The sequence below is a fragment of the Diplotaxodon limnothrissa genome, linkage group LG23 (assembly GCF_057381915.1).
Source record: "Diplotaxodon limnothrissa isolate DT_005_m linkage group LG23, D_limnothrissa_male_GT1.1, whole genome shotgun sequence".
Taxonomy (NCBI): Eukaryota; Metazoa; Chordata; class Actinopteri; order Cichliformes; family Cichlidae; genus Diplotaxodon; species Diplotaxodon limnothrissa.
This window is the reverse complement of record NC_140617.1, coordinates 4,248,041-4,266,012: the sequence shown is the minus strand read 5'-3', so window position 1 is coordinate 4,266,012 and position 17,972 is coordinate 4,248,041. Positions and strand designations below refer to the sequence as shown.

Here is a 17,972-nt window from a genome sequence, read left to right as displayed (position 1 = left end):
CACGTGGGTGGAAATATTCACTCAGTGACTGTGACGCTCCTCCACCCTGCTACACGTGCAGAACCTTATAACACCTTTTCATACAGATACATTATCCGCCAAGCTGGTTCGTCTCAGCCCCGGGTCCCTTCCACTGACCTTCGTTCTCTCGGTGACAGTGACATTTCATAGCAGATCCACTTACACACATCATAAAGAATAACCTTTATTGCCCATTGACACATAGGGAAGCCAGACAGGCAGATGTTCAGCCACACACGTATGGAAATGTCACTTATTGTCAGCGTATATACTCTATGCCGCATTACGAAGGACAAGTACGACGCTATTTCTGGAGAACTTCTCTCGTTTCTCTGTATTGCTTGTGTGACAGCTGGCCCAGGGGTCATCTCCCTCACTGTGCTTTTGTCCCTGTGCCCATTCAGCAGCAGCACAACACAATCATGGCAAACTCCCACTGGTGGCAGCCAAGTCTGCATTTCAGCAAGGCAACTCTCAGTGCACCAGAGTGGAGTGACAGTGAATGGAAACTTTTTTTTTCTATGCACTCCTCCCAAGACGGCATCATAGCCGTGTAGTATAGCTGACAAGCTCAGAACTAAAAATAAATGTAATTTTTCCCCTGCTTTAGCCATTTACAGCCAATCTTTGAAATGACATTGTACAAAACTACTTCAAAGAACTTCCGAGGCACAAACACGTTTTCACTGAAGATACTAATCACAGCAGCTTTTTAAAAAAAATTTCTTTCATTGGTTACTTTAGAGTAGATATGACTCAATCAAGATCTATATCTATGTAAGAAGTGGACTAACCCAACTTCTGTTCTACAAGGACATACCGCATTCACTAAGTAAAGAAATCACTAATAATAAAAGTAGTGATATCAGTGAGACCTCCACTAGCTGGAATGGTATCCAGTATAAAAATCTGACAAATCAGACATCTACCCACTGTGGCGACCCCTTGTAGCAAGGGAGCAGCTGAACGTAGGAATATCATTGTCCAGTAGACACGTTCCTTTGGATGTTTGGATAGCTGAATGAATAACAGAATGCCAGCCTGAAAGTGATCCACCCATCATCTCACATTTGCGGAACTGCGACCTGGCCAGCCAATGGAGGCGCTGGCCCAAATGGTGGCACGCAGAGGGAGCAGGCGGCAGTGTTTCGGCCCGAGTGCCGGATGCAGCTAATACAAAATCTGGCAGCTCGGCTCGGGTCCTGGTCGATACCGTCACAGCCGCCCCCACTGACGTTCCTCGACTTCATGAGAGTAGCTGATGTCCGGTTCACTCCGTGCTGACTCCTGGGGTGAGGCCAGCCAGGACACAGCCTACCTCCACACCCATACCCACTCTGCAGGTGGGAGCAGCTGGTGCCAGAATCCCACCCCCAACCCCTCCCGGAAATTACGCCCCTGTCGTGCTCAGCCACCTGCTCTGCCGGAGCTGGGGGTCGTGGCGCCGGAGGGGCATGCTCTGTCTGAGCCGGCGGACAGCGAGCCAGGGATTCTGCACAGCTGGAGACAGGGGAAAGTGCGGAAGGGACCTGCCCTGGCCGAGTCGAGGGTCTGCGCACCAGCTGGACCTGCCTCGCTTCCACCAGAGGCCAACGCCGGCTGCCTGCCAAGTCGCCTGTAAGCCTTGGCTCACGTCCGCATCTGCTGCACCACCACCGCTTGCCACGCGGTCAGCCTGCAGACCAGCTCCGTTGCCTCCGCTGGAAACGCGGTCGGCACCCGGGTCTAACACATCCCTGCCGCTAGACCATGGGCCGAAGATGCCGACAGTCGTGGCTGATTCCCTCTCCTACTCGCAGTAGGTTCGGCCGGATGGCTCCCCGGCCTCAGTCGGGTGATGGGGGTATGTGGCGGGGCGTGGTCTGTGGCGCCGCTGCGGTGAGGCTGACACCGACTAAAGCGGCATCAGCAATTACACCTCACCTGCATTGAAGAAGAATGAACTAGCTCCTGTTGTTGTTGGTGGTGTTTGTATGGGGCTGACAGCTGAAAAGCAGCAGCCGTGAGTTGTAGAGACATCAACCGGGAAATAAAGTGTTTGAAAGTGCGAATATGTGGTTGGGTCTGTCATGGGTTTGTTACAGCCATTCAACCACTTCACATGATTTTTATTTGATTTTCATTTATGGAAGGCTAACCTAAGGTGTTAGTAATACTTTTTATGTAGCCGGAAAAGTTGCAATGTGCCACAGTTCAGGCTGTTTGCGCTGAATGTCCTCCCTCAGACTTCTGTTAGTATTATTAACACTCTGTAGGAGATTTAATGCGCACTGTTGGGAAACAAAGCACACTCCTCTGCTCCTGACCTGATGCCCTGCCTCGTTTTTGCACTCTTCAGCATTGAGCTGCTGAAATCAGTTTTAACTGGAAACCAGCTTTCACCACCAGAGATGATCTTCGACATGAAGGTGTCATGGTCCTGGGTCTATTTTCGGGTTTTTGGACTTTCCAGTTTAGTTTATATCAGTATTACGAGATTCCAGGTGTGCTTAGTGTTTGTGTTACTTCTTGTATTTGTTCCTGTTATTGAATTTAGTCTTGTTCTTTGTGCTTTGCTTTTAGTTTTGCTTCCTGCGTCTTGTTTCCCGTGATTTAGTTCACCTGTGTCTCGTTCTCCCCAGCTCTTCCACTCCCATAATCCCTCTTCTGTGTAAATATAGTTCCCGTCTTCCCCTTTGTCTTTGTCAGAGTGTCACTTCACTTTCTTCTCATGTATTCCAGCTCCTGGACACTAGATTTACTTCTCACTTGAGGTTTGCTCTTGTACCCCATTTAGTATTTTCACCACCACTTTAATAAACGGCTTGATTTTAGTTAAACACACTCTGCCTCTTCGTGTCTGCAAGAGAAGTTTGCATTCATGTTTTGTGGACATTTAGGAACTGAGGTGAAATTTAAGATGTAGAAATAGTTAACTTGCAAGCACAAGCTTATTTCTACATAAAGCAGACTTGGTAAAACATTAGTGTTTATTTTCTGATTCATTAAAGGTTTGGGGTGTGCGATTCTTCAACAGAATGTAAGGAATTAACTGTGATGAAGTTATGCCAGAGATGTCCGATATGTTTTGTGCTGCAGAGCTATCTACTGAATTACGCTAACCAGCTAGCCTCATCTCATCTTCTCATCTCATACCACTTTGAGATAATGTTGAGATAGTAAATCACTAACATCCAGTTTGTCCTCGCTCCAAGAGAGGAAGAAATTGTGCTGCCCAGAGAGTTGCATAACTAGGATTGTTTTTAGCCTAACACTAGTTGGGTGCTTCAATGGATGGGGGAAAAGGCACGGTCAGGATCCTGTTTCTTGACTTTTCCAGTGCCTTTAATACCATCCGGCCCTGTATGCTTCAAGAAAAACTGAACAGGATGGAGGTGGACCCCTGCCTGGTGGCTTGGATCTCCGACTACCTCACCGACAGACCACAGTACGTCAGGCTGAAGGACATCACGTCTGACACAGTGGTCAGCAGCACAGGAGCACCACAGGGAACTGTGCTGTCCCCTCTTCTCTTCACCCTGTACACCTCTGACTTCTGCTACAACTCTGAATTATGCTACATTCAGAAGTTTGTAGACGACACAGCCATCATGGGGTGTATCTGGGATGATCAGGAAGAGGAGTACAGAAGTCTGGTGAGGAACTTTGTCGCATGGAGTCACACAAACCACCTGCAACTCAACACCTCAAAGACTAAGGAACTGGTTGTGGACTTCGGGAGGTCTAGAGCAGGTCCACTGCCGGTTCAGATAGAGGGGGAGGAGGTGGAGGTGGTCAACAAGTACAAGTACCTCGGGCTGTGGGTGGACAATAAACTGGACTGGTCATGCAACACAGAGCACCTGTATAAAAAAGCCCAAAGCCGACTGTACTTCCTCAGGAGGCTGAGGTCTTTTAACATCTGCAGGAAGCTCCTGAGGATGTTTTACCAGTCGGTGGTTGCTGGAGTACTTTTCTATGCTGTGGTGTGCTGGGGGAGCAGCACAGCAAAGAAGGACTCATCCAGGCTGGAGAAACTGATCAGGAGGGCTGGCTCTGTGGTCGGCATGAAGCTGGACACTCTGGTGACAGTGGCAGAGAAAAGGACATTAAAGAAACTGATGGACATTATGGACAATGCCAGACATCCTCTGCACACGGCCATAAACAACCAGAAGAGTCTGTTCAGTGACAGGTTGCTTCTCCCCAAGACAAGAACTAACAGACTTAAAAACTCCTTTGTCCCACACGCCATCAGACTGTTTAACTCCTCTCTGGAGGGGAGAGGGAGGGGAAACAGGAGGACAAGGGAGGGGGGAACAACTAAGCTGTAGTGCCTCTTCACCTCACTGTGCAATACCTTTTGTGCAATACTTTTGTAAATAGTCAACAGTGCAATAGACTCAATACTTGAAATGTGCAATTCACTTGTATTTTTATTTTTATTCCTATTTATTCTATTTATCCCCTTCGTATATTTTATTTATATTGTCTCTGTATTTATATATATATATGTGTGTGTGTGTGTGTGTGTGTATTATATATATATATATATATATAAAATATTCTGTAACTCTGTAACTTCTGTCGGTGCTGTGCTTTTTTTTGGAAATCGAATTTCCCAGAGGAACCCACCCGAGGGATTAATAAAGTTCTATCTAATCTAATCTAATCTAAAACACTTCCTCAAACAGTCACACCAGGCAATGCAGGGAACTTGAATCCTCTGCATGGTTTCTCTAGCCAGTCATTGTGCTGTGTGTTGTGATTTTCTTTTGATAATTTCTAAGCTGTAGCCGTGTTTGGTTAAAACAGAACCTCTAAGGATCCATCAGAAACAACAGAGATGTACTCCACTTTTCAGAAACTGGTGACAGCAAACCAAAAACCAGCACATTGGACTGGAAGAAGGTGTCTGTCCATTCAGGCTTTTGAAAATAGTGTGACTACTTGGTCTCATGTCATACACCTCTTCTTTCCAGATTAGGTTTTCTGGGACTTTGGGAAACATATTGTAGTAGAATTCTGTAGTTTTTATACTATTTGTTGCATTACAGACTTAATGCAACAAATGCTATAACATTCTCCAGACTCCAGCATCTCTGCCGACATAAAGACTTGAATCTAAACCTTTAATGTATCTCAGTTTTTTTCCATCTGTTTCTCTAGTCCAACACTTCCTTTAACCGTGACGTGGTGAAGGCCGGTACCGGTAGGCGTTTCCTTGGCGGTCTTCTCGACGACACGTCCTACTGCTACACTCTCGAGGTGTCCTTCTACAGCTACATGACAGCTGGCAGCACTGCTCCTGTTCCCTACACTGAGGAGACCTGTATCCTTCACTGTGTGTGATCTCTCCATCTTTAAAGTGAAGAGACCAGCAGTAATGTTCTCTCTTCATTTCTCCTCTTCCAAAACACACCAAACAAGCACTGTTTCCGCAGCAACAATCTCCCACTGAAATCAAGCCAACTGATCTTGTAATCACTGGAGTCATTATTTTAATGTTTGTGTTTTGAGCGTTAGCGCATGTGTGTGTGTGTGTGTGTGTGTGTCAGGTCATGTGTACTCACTAGAAAAGCATGTTGATCTTTTGTTGCCTCTTGTTGCGACAGATGTGCAGTGACAGAATAGGGATGTGATAGCTGTGTCTATTGATTTCATTTACAAAAGAGAGAGGAGAAAAAGGGGCTTGTGTTGGCATATTTAGCGCTGCGCTTGTGTGTGCGCAGACGGAGCGACGGTTTCTGTAAAACAGCGAAACAAACGGGATCTCTGTCGGCTACAATCATGAGCGCAGCCTTACATTTATCACGGAGACTGAAGGTCACAGGTGTCTTAATGGAGGCGGACGGGAGGAAGTTTTCCTTCGGCTGACCTTCTCAGGGCTGAAGAGCTCCTGAAAGCTGGCCGATGGGGGTTTGATCTTACCGATAGAGTGAGTGAGAAGAGGGAGAAAGAGAGATTTAGAGAGTGAGATAAGGACCCTACATATGAAAAGTATGTGCTCCCCTACACATACTCCACAGGCGAAGGGGTGGGTGGATATAGATGCAGCCCTAGTGCCCTCTAGTGCCAATAACTAGCAAAATCTGCCTCGCCAAAAGAAGAGGCAAGTCACGATTCATTAACACATGGAAAGTTAGATATAGGAAGATCAGTTTTACATATGCATCACTACTAGTCTTTATGGTAATGTTGTTTTTTGGTTTTTAAGTGACAGACGAGAGGCTGAATAAAAACAAGTCTTCTCTTCCTGCTTATAGAGGCTAAAAAAATGCATATTGTGATGTTGCATGTGTGTTTTCCACAAAGGTTTATGACTTTAATGCTTTTGATAGAAACATCTCAGCTCGTTGCATTGCACACATGGAAGAACCAGCATGTGTACGCACATAGAGCAGCCACAGAAAAAAATATGGTAATACACGGAAGAGACAAGTGTCTGGCTGTTATGCTAAACAAAATGCACATAACAAATTCCACTCTGTGTTTTCGTTTGAGGTGGCGGCGGCGCTGGGTTCAGAGCCTGTTCTGTTTGTGTGTGTCTGTGTGCATTTATTCTGAAGGTCAATTTATGAGAGAACCCACGTCTGTTGGGAGGACTTTTTTCTTTGTTTTCCAAATGTGTGTGTGTGTGTGTGATGTAGGTTGTGAAAAGTGAGGGTTCCGAAGAGGAGGAGCTCCACAGGGTGGGTACGCAGCACAGGGACCTGGTGTAGAGTGGAGATTGAGGTCAGGCAGGTTGAAGAAACCGACCATGTAAGTTTTTATGCCCCAGCAGTCAGCTCGATGGAGCGTGCAAATCATCAACAGAGACCTTTAGCATCTGCCCCCCCACCCACCCACCACTCCTCCCCTTTCTTGTTTCTCACCTGACACAAACACACACACACACACACATGCACAATCCACTAAACTAATACATGACAAATAAATAATAACCTAGGCCCCTAACTCCTACCACCTTCCAAAAATGCTGCCCTCGCCCTTTCATTTTTCCTGACTCTCCTCCACTGCTGTGACTTGTAGCCACCAAAATTGAAATCTTAACCTTTCACACAGCCGAGGCTTTTGTCACAGTTTGAAGGTGCTCAGAAAACAGCGTAATTCAATGTGTGTGTCTGTCTGAGTTTGTTTTTTGATTCCTCCTCTCCTTTCGTGCGTCTCCTCTATTCTGTCCTTTCCTCTCATCTCATCACCCAGAACATAACAGCTCATTATATCATCTAGTCAAGCTGAGAATCCTCTTCTCTGAAACAGCAGGGACAACCTCTATTGTGTGTCTGTCTTCTCTTTGTCCTCTAATCATTTAACACCTGTGAGCCGGTTTCCATGTGTGCATGCTCATACCTCCTCTAGCACCTATATTTTCTTTATGCTTGCATGCTCTTCTTGCAGCCACTTCCATCAAAGTAAATACCACACAGCAAACTCACAGTAAAAATATTTTAGCCTTGTTTATTGTCTGCACTTTCTTCTTTCTTTTTAAAAAAAAAGTAAAACTGCATTTTTTGCAGTTTTTCTGAGGGACCTTCCGGTTCACACCGTGGAAGTTCAGCTGGAAGGGAAAGGGGATGAAGGTTGAGATAAATTGGGATCTTGTTCAAAACTCTGCGTGATGCTTTCTGTTGTGGGTTTGTGTGCGTGTGTAACATAGCCAGTGTGTTTTTCTTTTTGTGTAAGCTTTGGGAGCCTACTTACCTTGTGTGTGCGTGTGTTCTTTTTCCTGTTTTATCTGAGCAACAGTGATCTCTTTGACTTTGAAGAACTAGTTCAAAATTTCTAAAGCCATTAAGAATTTGCTTCCCTGGAAGATTTTGCACTTGTTTTTCCTGTTTTGAAGGGAGCGTCGTTGCTTCTTCTGTCATAATAGAGTCAGGGTTTTTTTTTAATTGTTGTTGTTGTTTTTTAAAGGAGCAATGCACTTTTCTTTTGTGTTCTCTTTCTGCAAGTTTTTTTTCCTTCAGTGGCGAGATATATACAAAGAAAATGGCATTCTTCTCATCAAAGGTGGTCACTCCTGATTTAATCAAGCAACAATGTTTGGGTCTTTATTCACAGCAGTAGGTTAGATGCACTGATACAGCATGGATTGACAGCCAAGACAGTTGGCTTTGACATAAATAAAGCTACATATCTGCACACTCTCAAACACATGTGCATACGCACATAGACAAATAGGTGCTCCTCTTTATCTTCATGCGTATGTGATGTCTGTCTGCCAAAGCAACAGCACTCGACAGGCACCTCACCATAACAGTGGGACTCCATGAATACCAGAGCTGCCAATGGAACACAGTATGCATCAGTGAACCTGACACCCAATGGACAGGCTGTGACAAGTATGCAAATGATATAGCTTGGAGGCAAATATGCTTCACTACCACACATCATCCACATCACATCACACAGATACGCGCAAATGGATAGGTGCTCACATATGCAAGCCAGCGCACATAGACACCCGCATCTACACACACAGTTGATTGCACAAATCTGGTTGCCATGCTCAGATGAACAGGTGTCCTCATATGAGTACTCACAAAGATGCACAAACACATATGTACATCACCGGTGGTGTTTTTCTTTTTTCTTTTACATATGTTGATAAGGCTGGAAAACCTAAGAAAGTTTGCAGATATTATTCGCTCTAGAAAATGCAACATTTCTGCTTTAAAAAAAGTGGTGCTGCAAATGTGCAGTTGAAAACTTTTGAAGTACTAAAAGAAGTTCAATTTCAGTTCAGGTTCAAATACTGAGAGGAATCAAGAGCTTCAAAATACAGTGGAGCTGGAAAAGTCAGCTGACGTGCAGCTAAAGTGCTGGAGATAAAGGCACTGACATTAAATTTCAAATGTAAGAGCAACAGAAATCAGTCGAAATGAACTGAGAAGCCACAGAATCCACTGTTAACATGTGTTTGAAAATTTCTTAAGCCTTTGATTTAAGTCCTGAAAGTAAATAAGGAGAATGCTAAAGAAAGGAGACAGAGAATAATGGACTTGGCCATATATTTGTTTTGGAAAATAATTAAGTGTTTAACAAGGAGTGTCAAAAAAACATGACCTTTTACTTTATTTAGTAGCCCAACACGCTGTCATCCCAAAACGTTGGCCACCCAACCCGTCGGAAACATTGGAAAACAATATCTAATACCAGGAGCGTCATTCTATTGAATTCCATCCACACTCCGGCGCGTATCATAGGGACCTTTTGGGTTACTATGAGATGCCTCAGGACGTGACAAATTGTCGGTATGTTACGCATTGGGAATGAGAGCGTTTAGCTTGTGCTCTGAAAGTTGCAGCTGAACTTTCCTCCACACTGACTAGAAGAAATCTTAGTCTTTTCCACTATTGAAAACATGAAGTGCTGAGTTTGGGTCAGAAGGTTAACATGACCAGTCCAAAGCCTCTTAAGCTTTAATTACTCTTGAACCATTCTGACCTTTTCTGTCTTCAATTCAATTCAATTTTATTTATATAGCGCCAAATCACAACAAAAGTCGCCTCAAGGCGCTTTATATTGTACAGGAGATACAGAGAAAAACCCAACAATCATATGACCCCCTATGAGCACTTTGGCAACAGTGGGAAGAAAAAACTCCCTTTTAACAGGAAGAAACCTCCGGCAGAACCAGGCTCAGGGAGGGGCGGGGCCATCTGCTTGACAATTCACTGTTAGAATTCACAGGCCCAAACATAGCTGGGTCATTCTTACTATTCGGTGCCATTTGAGTCCTAATGACATAATATGGTATATTTAGTGTAAAACTTGTCTAATGCTTATTTCTAAACCATTTTCTTGTATGTTTAACCCCCCTCTACCATAGAACACATTGATATATACTAGAGATGGACCGATCCGATATTACGTATCGGTATCGGTATCGGTGCTGAGTCGAGCAAAGTCTCATTTTTTTACGCAGTGTTTCACTTCCATAGACCTGTGCTGTAAATGTCACAGCTGATTGTCAAACCTTTAAATGAAAACAATTGATTTTAATTTCAAATTGAAACTAACCACTAATCCACATACATTTCCACCCAACAGATAAATCATATTTTCCTCAATAAATAAATTGCCAAGTCCAATATATTTTATCTCTTCTGTTCAGTCGGGCCCCTTTTTTATGTAGCTTTTGTGAGCACTTGTGTGAGCATCACTATATCTAGTTGTTTTTATTGTTTTTATTTTTATTTATTATCAGTTCTGTCATAAGATTGTACCACTATAAAAACAAATACATAAAGGATTAATGACAGCAATAAGAAAGAACATAAAGACACACTTTGAGCTATAAACCACAGGTACCAGATGAAATATGTGTGGATATTTTTAGTCACATTTTGTTTTTATAGTACTTTTCTTTTATGAACTTTGAAAACAGAAGCAGTCTTTCTTAACTAACAAAAAAACTGAAAAAATAATAATAACTGGCTCATAGAAATAGCATCCATTATCTCGTTTCAGCGATGATTCAAAAGATTTTGATATTAGTGAATACTTTGGGAAAACAGGAGCCTTTTTTCACACTCATTTCATTACTCGGGCTTCGGCGCTTGTCTCCTTGGCAGTGTCAGGTCCTCCTGTCAGGGATTTAAATCAGCTCCTGTTTGTCCCTTTGGGTAACAGGACGTGAGGTCTTTCAGCCTACTGATTTGCTACTGGGGACAAAAATGTCCCTTTCTGTATTGCTGTTGTTGACTACCCTCCTGATTAGCATTGATAATTAGCTCTCTACGTGTCAGTGCAGTGACAGGACCTGTCAGTGGCCCGTATTGATGACTTGAATGTCCCCTTGCTTGTCTCCTCGTTAACTCCTGTCCAATGTCGACAGCATTCTCCACGTGTCTTGTTCATTTTACCACTAGGGGCTTTGCTGTCTGCTCATCACCTTGTCTGTCTGTCTGGCAGGACCAGGCACGAGAGACATAGCAGTGAAAGCCGCTAAATGCGGTGCTGACAGCAAACAGCTGCAGTAAACAAGTCATGACGCTCCCCATCCCCTTTGTCTCATGCGTCCCATATCTCATCAGCGTCTTTGCCGGCATGCCCTTCAGCCATGACAGTGACCGCCTATTGATTAGACAAGACCGTTATGTGTACCAAGATGTTAAAGAATACACACACCTCAGCAACAGATCCTGACAGGCTGCACACACACTCGGACACCCTCTCTATGTCCTTCCCAATAATGGATAATGATTATCCAATGATAATGATAATGTTCTGCGCTCCAGTTAATGAGACAATATTAATAATATTTTGAGTATTAGTCCTTGTGTTATTCAACAGAGACTCCCTCAGAGTGCACCGAAGCAGCTAAAGCAGCTTTTCTAAATATTTCCACCACCATCCACCACTTTAATCCTTGCTACAGCCCGCCGACTGTTTCCTGGCTCGCACATGCATCACTTCCTGCTGGAGCAGCAGTCTCATTCCAGACCCTACGGTTTCCCCCGGCAAAGTGCCAGGCAACAGTCAGGGCATCCTCTCGGTCTCCGACCATTTACCCTGTGGAAGAAGTTCTCCTTCAGAGGCTGACCGTCCATCACAAAACCTCCTGTAATAGACCGTGAGTCGTGACAAGCCAAGCTGAGAGGCCATCTGTGCACGGTGGGGTCCGAGTGATATTTTTGTCGCCGAGCGTGCTTGGCCAGAGAGCTCAGGACTGGCACCAAGCTCTGCTGAGGAAAGAGAACTGAAGAAAACACCGAAAACTTTCCAGAGGTCAGAGGGAATACGCAGAGTGGGTTTTGCACTTGTTTATCAGTATCTGTTTACATCTTTGACTAAGGGCGTGTTTGTGTGCAGATTAATAACTACATATTTACATATCTGCTATTCTTAGTCACAATATAAGCTTGAAATATTAGTCTGCGGGTTTGCTGGTAAGCTCATAACTTTGGTCCAACCAAGAGAGTGTATATAGTAGCTGACATAGTCAGTGGGATGTCCACCTTTGCTCTGTGGTCTTACAGGCATCAGCATCTTGGTTTTTTGAATTTGGAAGATCAAGGGGTTGATTTGGCTGAGAAACCCATTACACTGCACAAATAAGTAGACACACACTGCTCTGTCATTGGTCTAAATTATATCATCATTTAAAAAATAAAACAGCGCTATATTTCGATTAACTTAAAAGTAGAGACAAAGTACATAAACTCATCACAAAAGTGCTTACAGAAGCTGTAATCAAGCAGTTGGTAGGGCTGTTTTTCAACAGACTACACAATTGCTCTTCTTTTTTGCCGCTCCTTGCCGTTAGAAGTTTTTACATCTACATGATGAATTTATTCCAGATGGTTTCTTGGCTTTACCGAGGCCCAGTTTAAGATGAATAAGCATTATTTAAACTACAGGGTGGGCCATTGATATGGATAAACCGTAATAACATGGGAATGGTTGGTGATATTAAAGTCCTGTTTGTGGCACATGAGTATATGTGAGGGGGCAAACTCCTCAAGATGCGTGGTAACCATGGTGGCCATTTAGAAGTCGGCCATCTTGGATACAACTTTTGGTTTTTCAATAGGAAGAGGGCCATGTGACACATCAAACTTATTGGTAATGTCACAAGAAAAACAATGGTGTGCTTGGTCTCAACGTAACTTTATTCTTTCATCAGTTATTTACAAGTTTCTGACCACTAAAATGTGTTCAATGTGCTGCCCATTGTGTTGGATTGTCAATGCAACCCTCTTCTCCCACTCTTCACACACTGATAGCAACACCGCAGGAGAAATGCCAGCACAGGCATCCAGTATCCGTAGTTTCAGGTGCCAACCATTCCCATGTTATTACGGTTTATCCATATAAATGGCCCACCCTGTATTAATCCTACAAAGGTAATCATGAAGGGTTATTACATCTCAAATGCTAAAATGTTTTAAACATTTTCTGCTCGATCATGCCCAATTTGCTTAAGATTTTTATCACAGAAGGTCTGGGTTAAATAATGGTTGCTGAGAAATTTTAACTTCATATATGAAGTACTTTTTAGAGTCTGTCTTTTTTTAATGGTTGGTTAGCCCACGCCCAGCATGGTGAAATTTGAAGCCATGTTTGATCATGAATATCTAGAAAACTATTAAAGATAAAAGCCTGAAATTTTGACCTTTCTCACCATCAAAACGAATCAGGATTTCTTATTTGGACAGGTACAGGTACTGGCTAGGTAAAATATGAAAATAGTTCCAAAGTTCCATATTTGAGCACACACAAATAAAAACACTTCATATTGAAAAAGACAATTAGTGACAATTTCTTAATGGCATATAGTTGATTTCATAATAATGAAAATAAAAAATGCAGAATTCTTTTGAATGTTAAATTCAGAGGAAAATGCTATTTTCATCCCAATTTCATGCTGGATTGAGCAAACATGACAAGCTGTACAACAAAAACCTAAATGTCAATAGATAGTCTAATCTCAATACAACACTTTTCAGATGGTACTCTTAATTAAATATTTCATTTAGTTAAATATATTTATATTATTCATTTTCAAGACTAGCTCTACCTAGACTTAGTTGAGACCTACTGCCTTGGAGCAGGCATATAATTCAGGTCAAGTTTAAAATATACAATAATATTTTCAAAAAGATATATCTTGATAAGTCTGCTTATCCTCTTCAGGGTCACGGTGGGGGTTACACCCTGGAGAGGTTGCCAGTCTGTTGCAGGGATACACTCAACCATTCGCACTCACATTCACAATTATAGGCAATTTAGAGTTTCCAGTTAACCTGTCCCCACTAACTGCATGTCTTTGGACTGTGGGAGGAAGCCAGAGTACCCAGGGAGAACCCACGTAAACACAGAGAGAACATGCAAACTCCACACAGAAAGACCCCGGCCTGAAGGTGGAATTGAACTCAGGACGGGGTCTTTCTGTGAGGCAACAGTGCTAACCACCGTGCACCATGCTGCCTTATCTTGAAAACTATTTGATATATTACACATATATTTGCAGTAATTGTTATGTATGTCCAAACTTTGGATCATAGATTTTTTAAGGAAATCGGAGATGGTCGAGAAGAAGCCCCATGGTGATTTGAGATGTTAAGACCGAGAAGAGACTAAACTTTCAAAAGGAAAATTTGCCCTTTTTCTCAGATATGTGTTTCACCCCAGAATGAATCACAGATTAACTCTTAATTTGTGCCATCGTCATGTCAAAATGATACTCTCTTGATATTACTACAAACTGACAAAACAACATAACCTCTTTCGTCCATCTGTAGTTTCATTTCAACCTAATCAGTATCATCAGGTAGCAGCGCCGAGACAGACTGCCAGGCCCCTGCCCACACACATGCACACACACATTCACAGCAAGTCTGGCCTGATGCAGGACTCACAGACAAACAGCCAGATGGGGTATTAACATAGAGTGTGGAGTCGTGTGGAGAGTGTTGCCATGAGCCTGCCGGGTGAAGAATGAAGTCGTGTGCAAACTCCTCAACACTCACATCAATGCATCATCAAAGGCCAAGGTGACGGGCTCTTTCCGTATTTACAGGCCTAACTTACCAGGTATACCGCTGGGATTTTGTGTCTTTGTGTTGCTTGAAATATGACAAACTACAAAGCCAGAAGGGTACACCAAGACAGCCTGTTCAAACCGTGGATGGATAGTTTACAAGTTAACAGCTTTGGCCAACTATTTGTCACTTTTATAACGATCATAATTTATGTGGCTTAAAAAGTTCGATGGGAAAAATAAAAATGACCAAATCATCCATCCCATTTTTCCCCTCATCATGCTAAAGCTCTTTCTTCTTCTTTTTTTTTTTTTGTATGCCAGTGGTTTCAATCACATAAATAGATAGTCTCGCAGATGACAGGTCATATCTGAGTATCTACAAGGTAATGACAAGGAAAAGTGACAGATTACGTCTCTGTGTTGTTCCATCATGCACGAGCCTTTTGAAGAATGGAGCTAGGTAGAAGTGAGTGCCACATGATAGGAAAAACCCTCATAAATATGTTTTGTTCCAAGTTCTGCATGGATGGATGTCTCGTAAGGATGAATATGTTTATATATAGTGTGACAGGGTGGCTAGATTGATAGGCAGCTGGCACTGATTTTGGTGTTTTTACAGTTCACTCCCTTCAGTGACTACATGAAATGTACGTCTGTTAGTAACATTGTTCTTATTTATCTGAATTTACTCTGTCTGCACTCTTGGTGATTGGGGACGTTGTTGGCATTCGGTCGTTCACTATTTCTCCATTATCTGAACCTGATTGACATCATTACTTGTCTTCCTAGCCTAATGATCACAGGCTTAGCAACAGCACACATGGACGCCTAGCTATCTTATAAAAGCAGTCGAGTTATTGATATTGTTCCTAATGTAGTGAGAGACAATTAAGCGAGGGAATGATGTGTGCAGTCACCTCTGAATTTAAATGAGGCTTCAGTGTATATGTAATTGCTTTTGTGTGAGTCATACCACCATCATGCGTTTGGCTGGGACAGTTCTGCAGTGTGTTGTAACCTGAGGACTAGATGCTTCTCACCAGTTATGTACTGTACCTCAGTGGGTGTGTTAGTGATGACAAATGGGATTCTAATCTAAAATTTGAATGCGCTGTGCAAGAATTAATTAAATCACAAATATATCTAGGTCTTAAAATGTATCCATCCATCTTGTTTTTTGATGCATATCTGGGTCCAAGTTCTGGGAAGCGCACGGATGCCCAGACCTTGGTCTTCCTGACCACCTCGTTCAGCTCTTCTGGTGGACCACCAAGGCGAGCCCAACCAAGTCAATCCACATCACCTCTCGAGCTGCTCCTGGGTCTGCCCTGGGTCCTCCCCCTAAGTGGACATACCTGAAACACCTCACCTATTAGGTGTCCATGCCCAAATCAGCTCCTCACACCATCTCTAAGGGGAAGTTAATTACTTATTTATTCATTCTTTCTGTCCCTACCCGAAAGATAGGATAGCAAAGATAGGAAGTTGTTGACTGGTTGTGCAGTCTTGCAATTGTCCTCGAATGTCCTTGAAAGGTCATTACTTCAGCTTAAACTTGTTCTCAACGCAGACAAAACAAAACTCATGTTGTTTTCTAAATCAAGGAGACGAGCCCAAACAATCCCATCAGTAACCACTCTTGAAGGTAATAAAATTGAGTTGGTTCACACCTATAAATATCTGGGAATCTTAATTGATGACTTGCTTACCTTCAAACCACATGTAGAGAATCTTGTGAAAAACCTGAAGTTAAAATTGAGATTTTATTTTCAAAATAAGTTGTGTTTCTCTTTTAATACAAAGAAGCGGCTTGTTGCTGCAACATTCTTGCCTGTGCTGGATTATGGTGATATTCTATATATGAATGCTTCTGCTCAATGTCTTCGAATGGTTGATTCTGTGTATCATGCTTCTCTGAGGTTCATCACTAACTGTAAATTTCAGACTCACCACTGTGAGTTATACTCTCAGGTAGGATGGCCTGCTTTGGTAAGTTGGAGGAACTCTCATTTATACAGTTTTATATATAAGGCGATACTTGGGTTGCTGCCTTCTTATCTATGTTCCCTGCTTGTAATGAAACATGCTGGTCGGTATTCTCTTCGTCCGCATGGCTACTTGTTGCTTTCTGTTCCATTTGCCCGAACTGAACTTGGTAAAAGAGCTTTTGTCCATTTAGCACCCTTGGCCTGGAACAAACTGCAGAAGGAATGGAAAATGACTGAATTCATTTCATTAAGTGCTTTTAAATCTAAACTACAAATCCTTGAGGCCAAGTCCATAACATGTAACTGTTTCAATTAGATTGATTGTCATTTTAACTGACTTTTTTATTTTTGTTAGAATTTTATTGAATTTTATTTTTTATTTTATTTGTATTCTTTCACTTATTGTTGCATGTGTGTTGTTGCTGCCTGGGTTTGAGTAATTTCTGTAACTGTGAGACATCTGCTGCTGCCTATCTTGGCCAGGTCTCCCTTGAAAAAGAGGTTTTTAATCTCAATGGGATCTTCCTGGTTAAATAAAGGTTAATGACCAGGACGAAAACCACTCTAATGGATCTGAGTCTCAATCACCCAGGCATAAACCTTCTCGGGGTGATTGGAAAGGTTTAGGTAACTGTGACCTCATAAAGCATGACCATGGCATTCATATGCCAAGGTTAACAGTGAAGTCTGGACAGAAATATGATTTATGCTTGACTTGTTCATAAAACATACAGTTGTATGTGGCGTGTGGAAGCTTCTGTTTGATGCTTTGCATGCATGTTGCAGTATCATAATGTTAAAATGAAGTGAGAGAAAATCAAAATATAAAGCTTCAGAGACCATAAAATAAAAACAATCAGAACACAGTTGCTGTAATCATTCACTGAGCTGAGGGCAATGGCACAATTAGCTAATGATTCTTGTCAGTTTCATATTACATATACCCATTTGACCCATTTTATTCATAAAAATGAGGATATTTCCAGCTTTATGCCTCACTCCACACTTTCCTCTTGGTCATTTGCACCCTTCCTATAATGATTCATTGTTTCTAAGGCTCATTCAAAGGCACTTTGCTTTAACGCCATGTCCTCAGACATGAAGTTGGGCAGGAATGTGGCTCGAACCTTCCTGGATTACTACAAACTCAATAACTTCGTTAAGGACAACAGACCAACTCCTATTCAAAGGTAAAACTGTATGGCACTAGAATTAGATATTCATGAAAGCAAATCTATCTGTGACTATTGTCAAATCTACTTTTGTTTTTCCTCTTCTCTGAATTTCACGCTGTCACTGATGTTCGTCTGTTTTTGTCTCCAGTTCTGGGGTGATGTCCCAGACAGGCAATGGTGTTGGCAGAGACACAGCAGACAGAGAGAAGGAGAAGAGCGAAAGTTTCGGGCACTAGACAGCCAGCCAGACGGACACAGGCTGAGCATGTATAAAATGCAGAGCACTGTGGCAGGAGAATCCTTCACACTTCATTG

The 17,972-nt window shown here is 42.6% G+C and overlaps 1 protein-coding gene across 2 annotated transcripts in view; it reads left to right on the top strand.

The window, feature by feature from the left end:
• The window catches only part of agbl4 (AGBL carboxypeptidase 4), a 348,823-nt gene extending 330,930 nt beyond the window's left edge, over positions 1-17,893 (top strand). For both annotated transcript variants that reach the window (XM_085349015.1, XM_085349016.1), the window contains exons 11-13: positions 5,170-5,332; positions 17,579-17,672; positions 17,806-17,893. In XM_085349015.1, coding sequence (XP_085205141.1) covers positions 5,170-5,332; positions 17,579-17,672; positions 17,806-17,893 — 345 coding nt within the window. The remainder of the gene's footprint in view (positions 1-5,169; positions 5,333-17,578; positions 17,673-17,805) is intronic.
• The last annotated feature ends 79 nt before the right edge of the window (positions 17,894-17,972 follow it).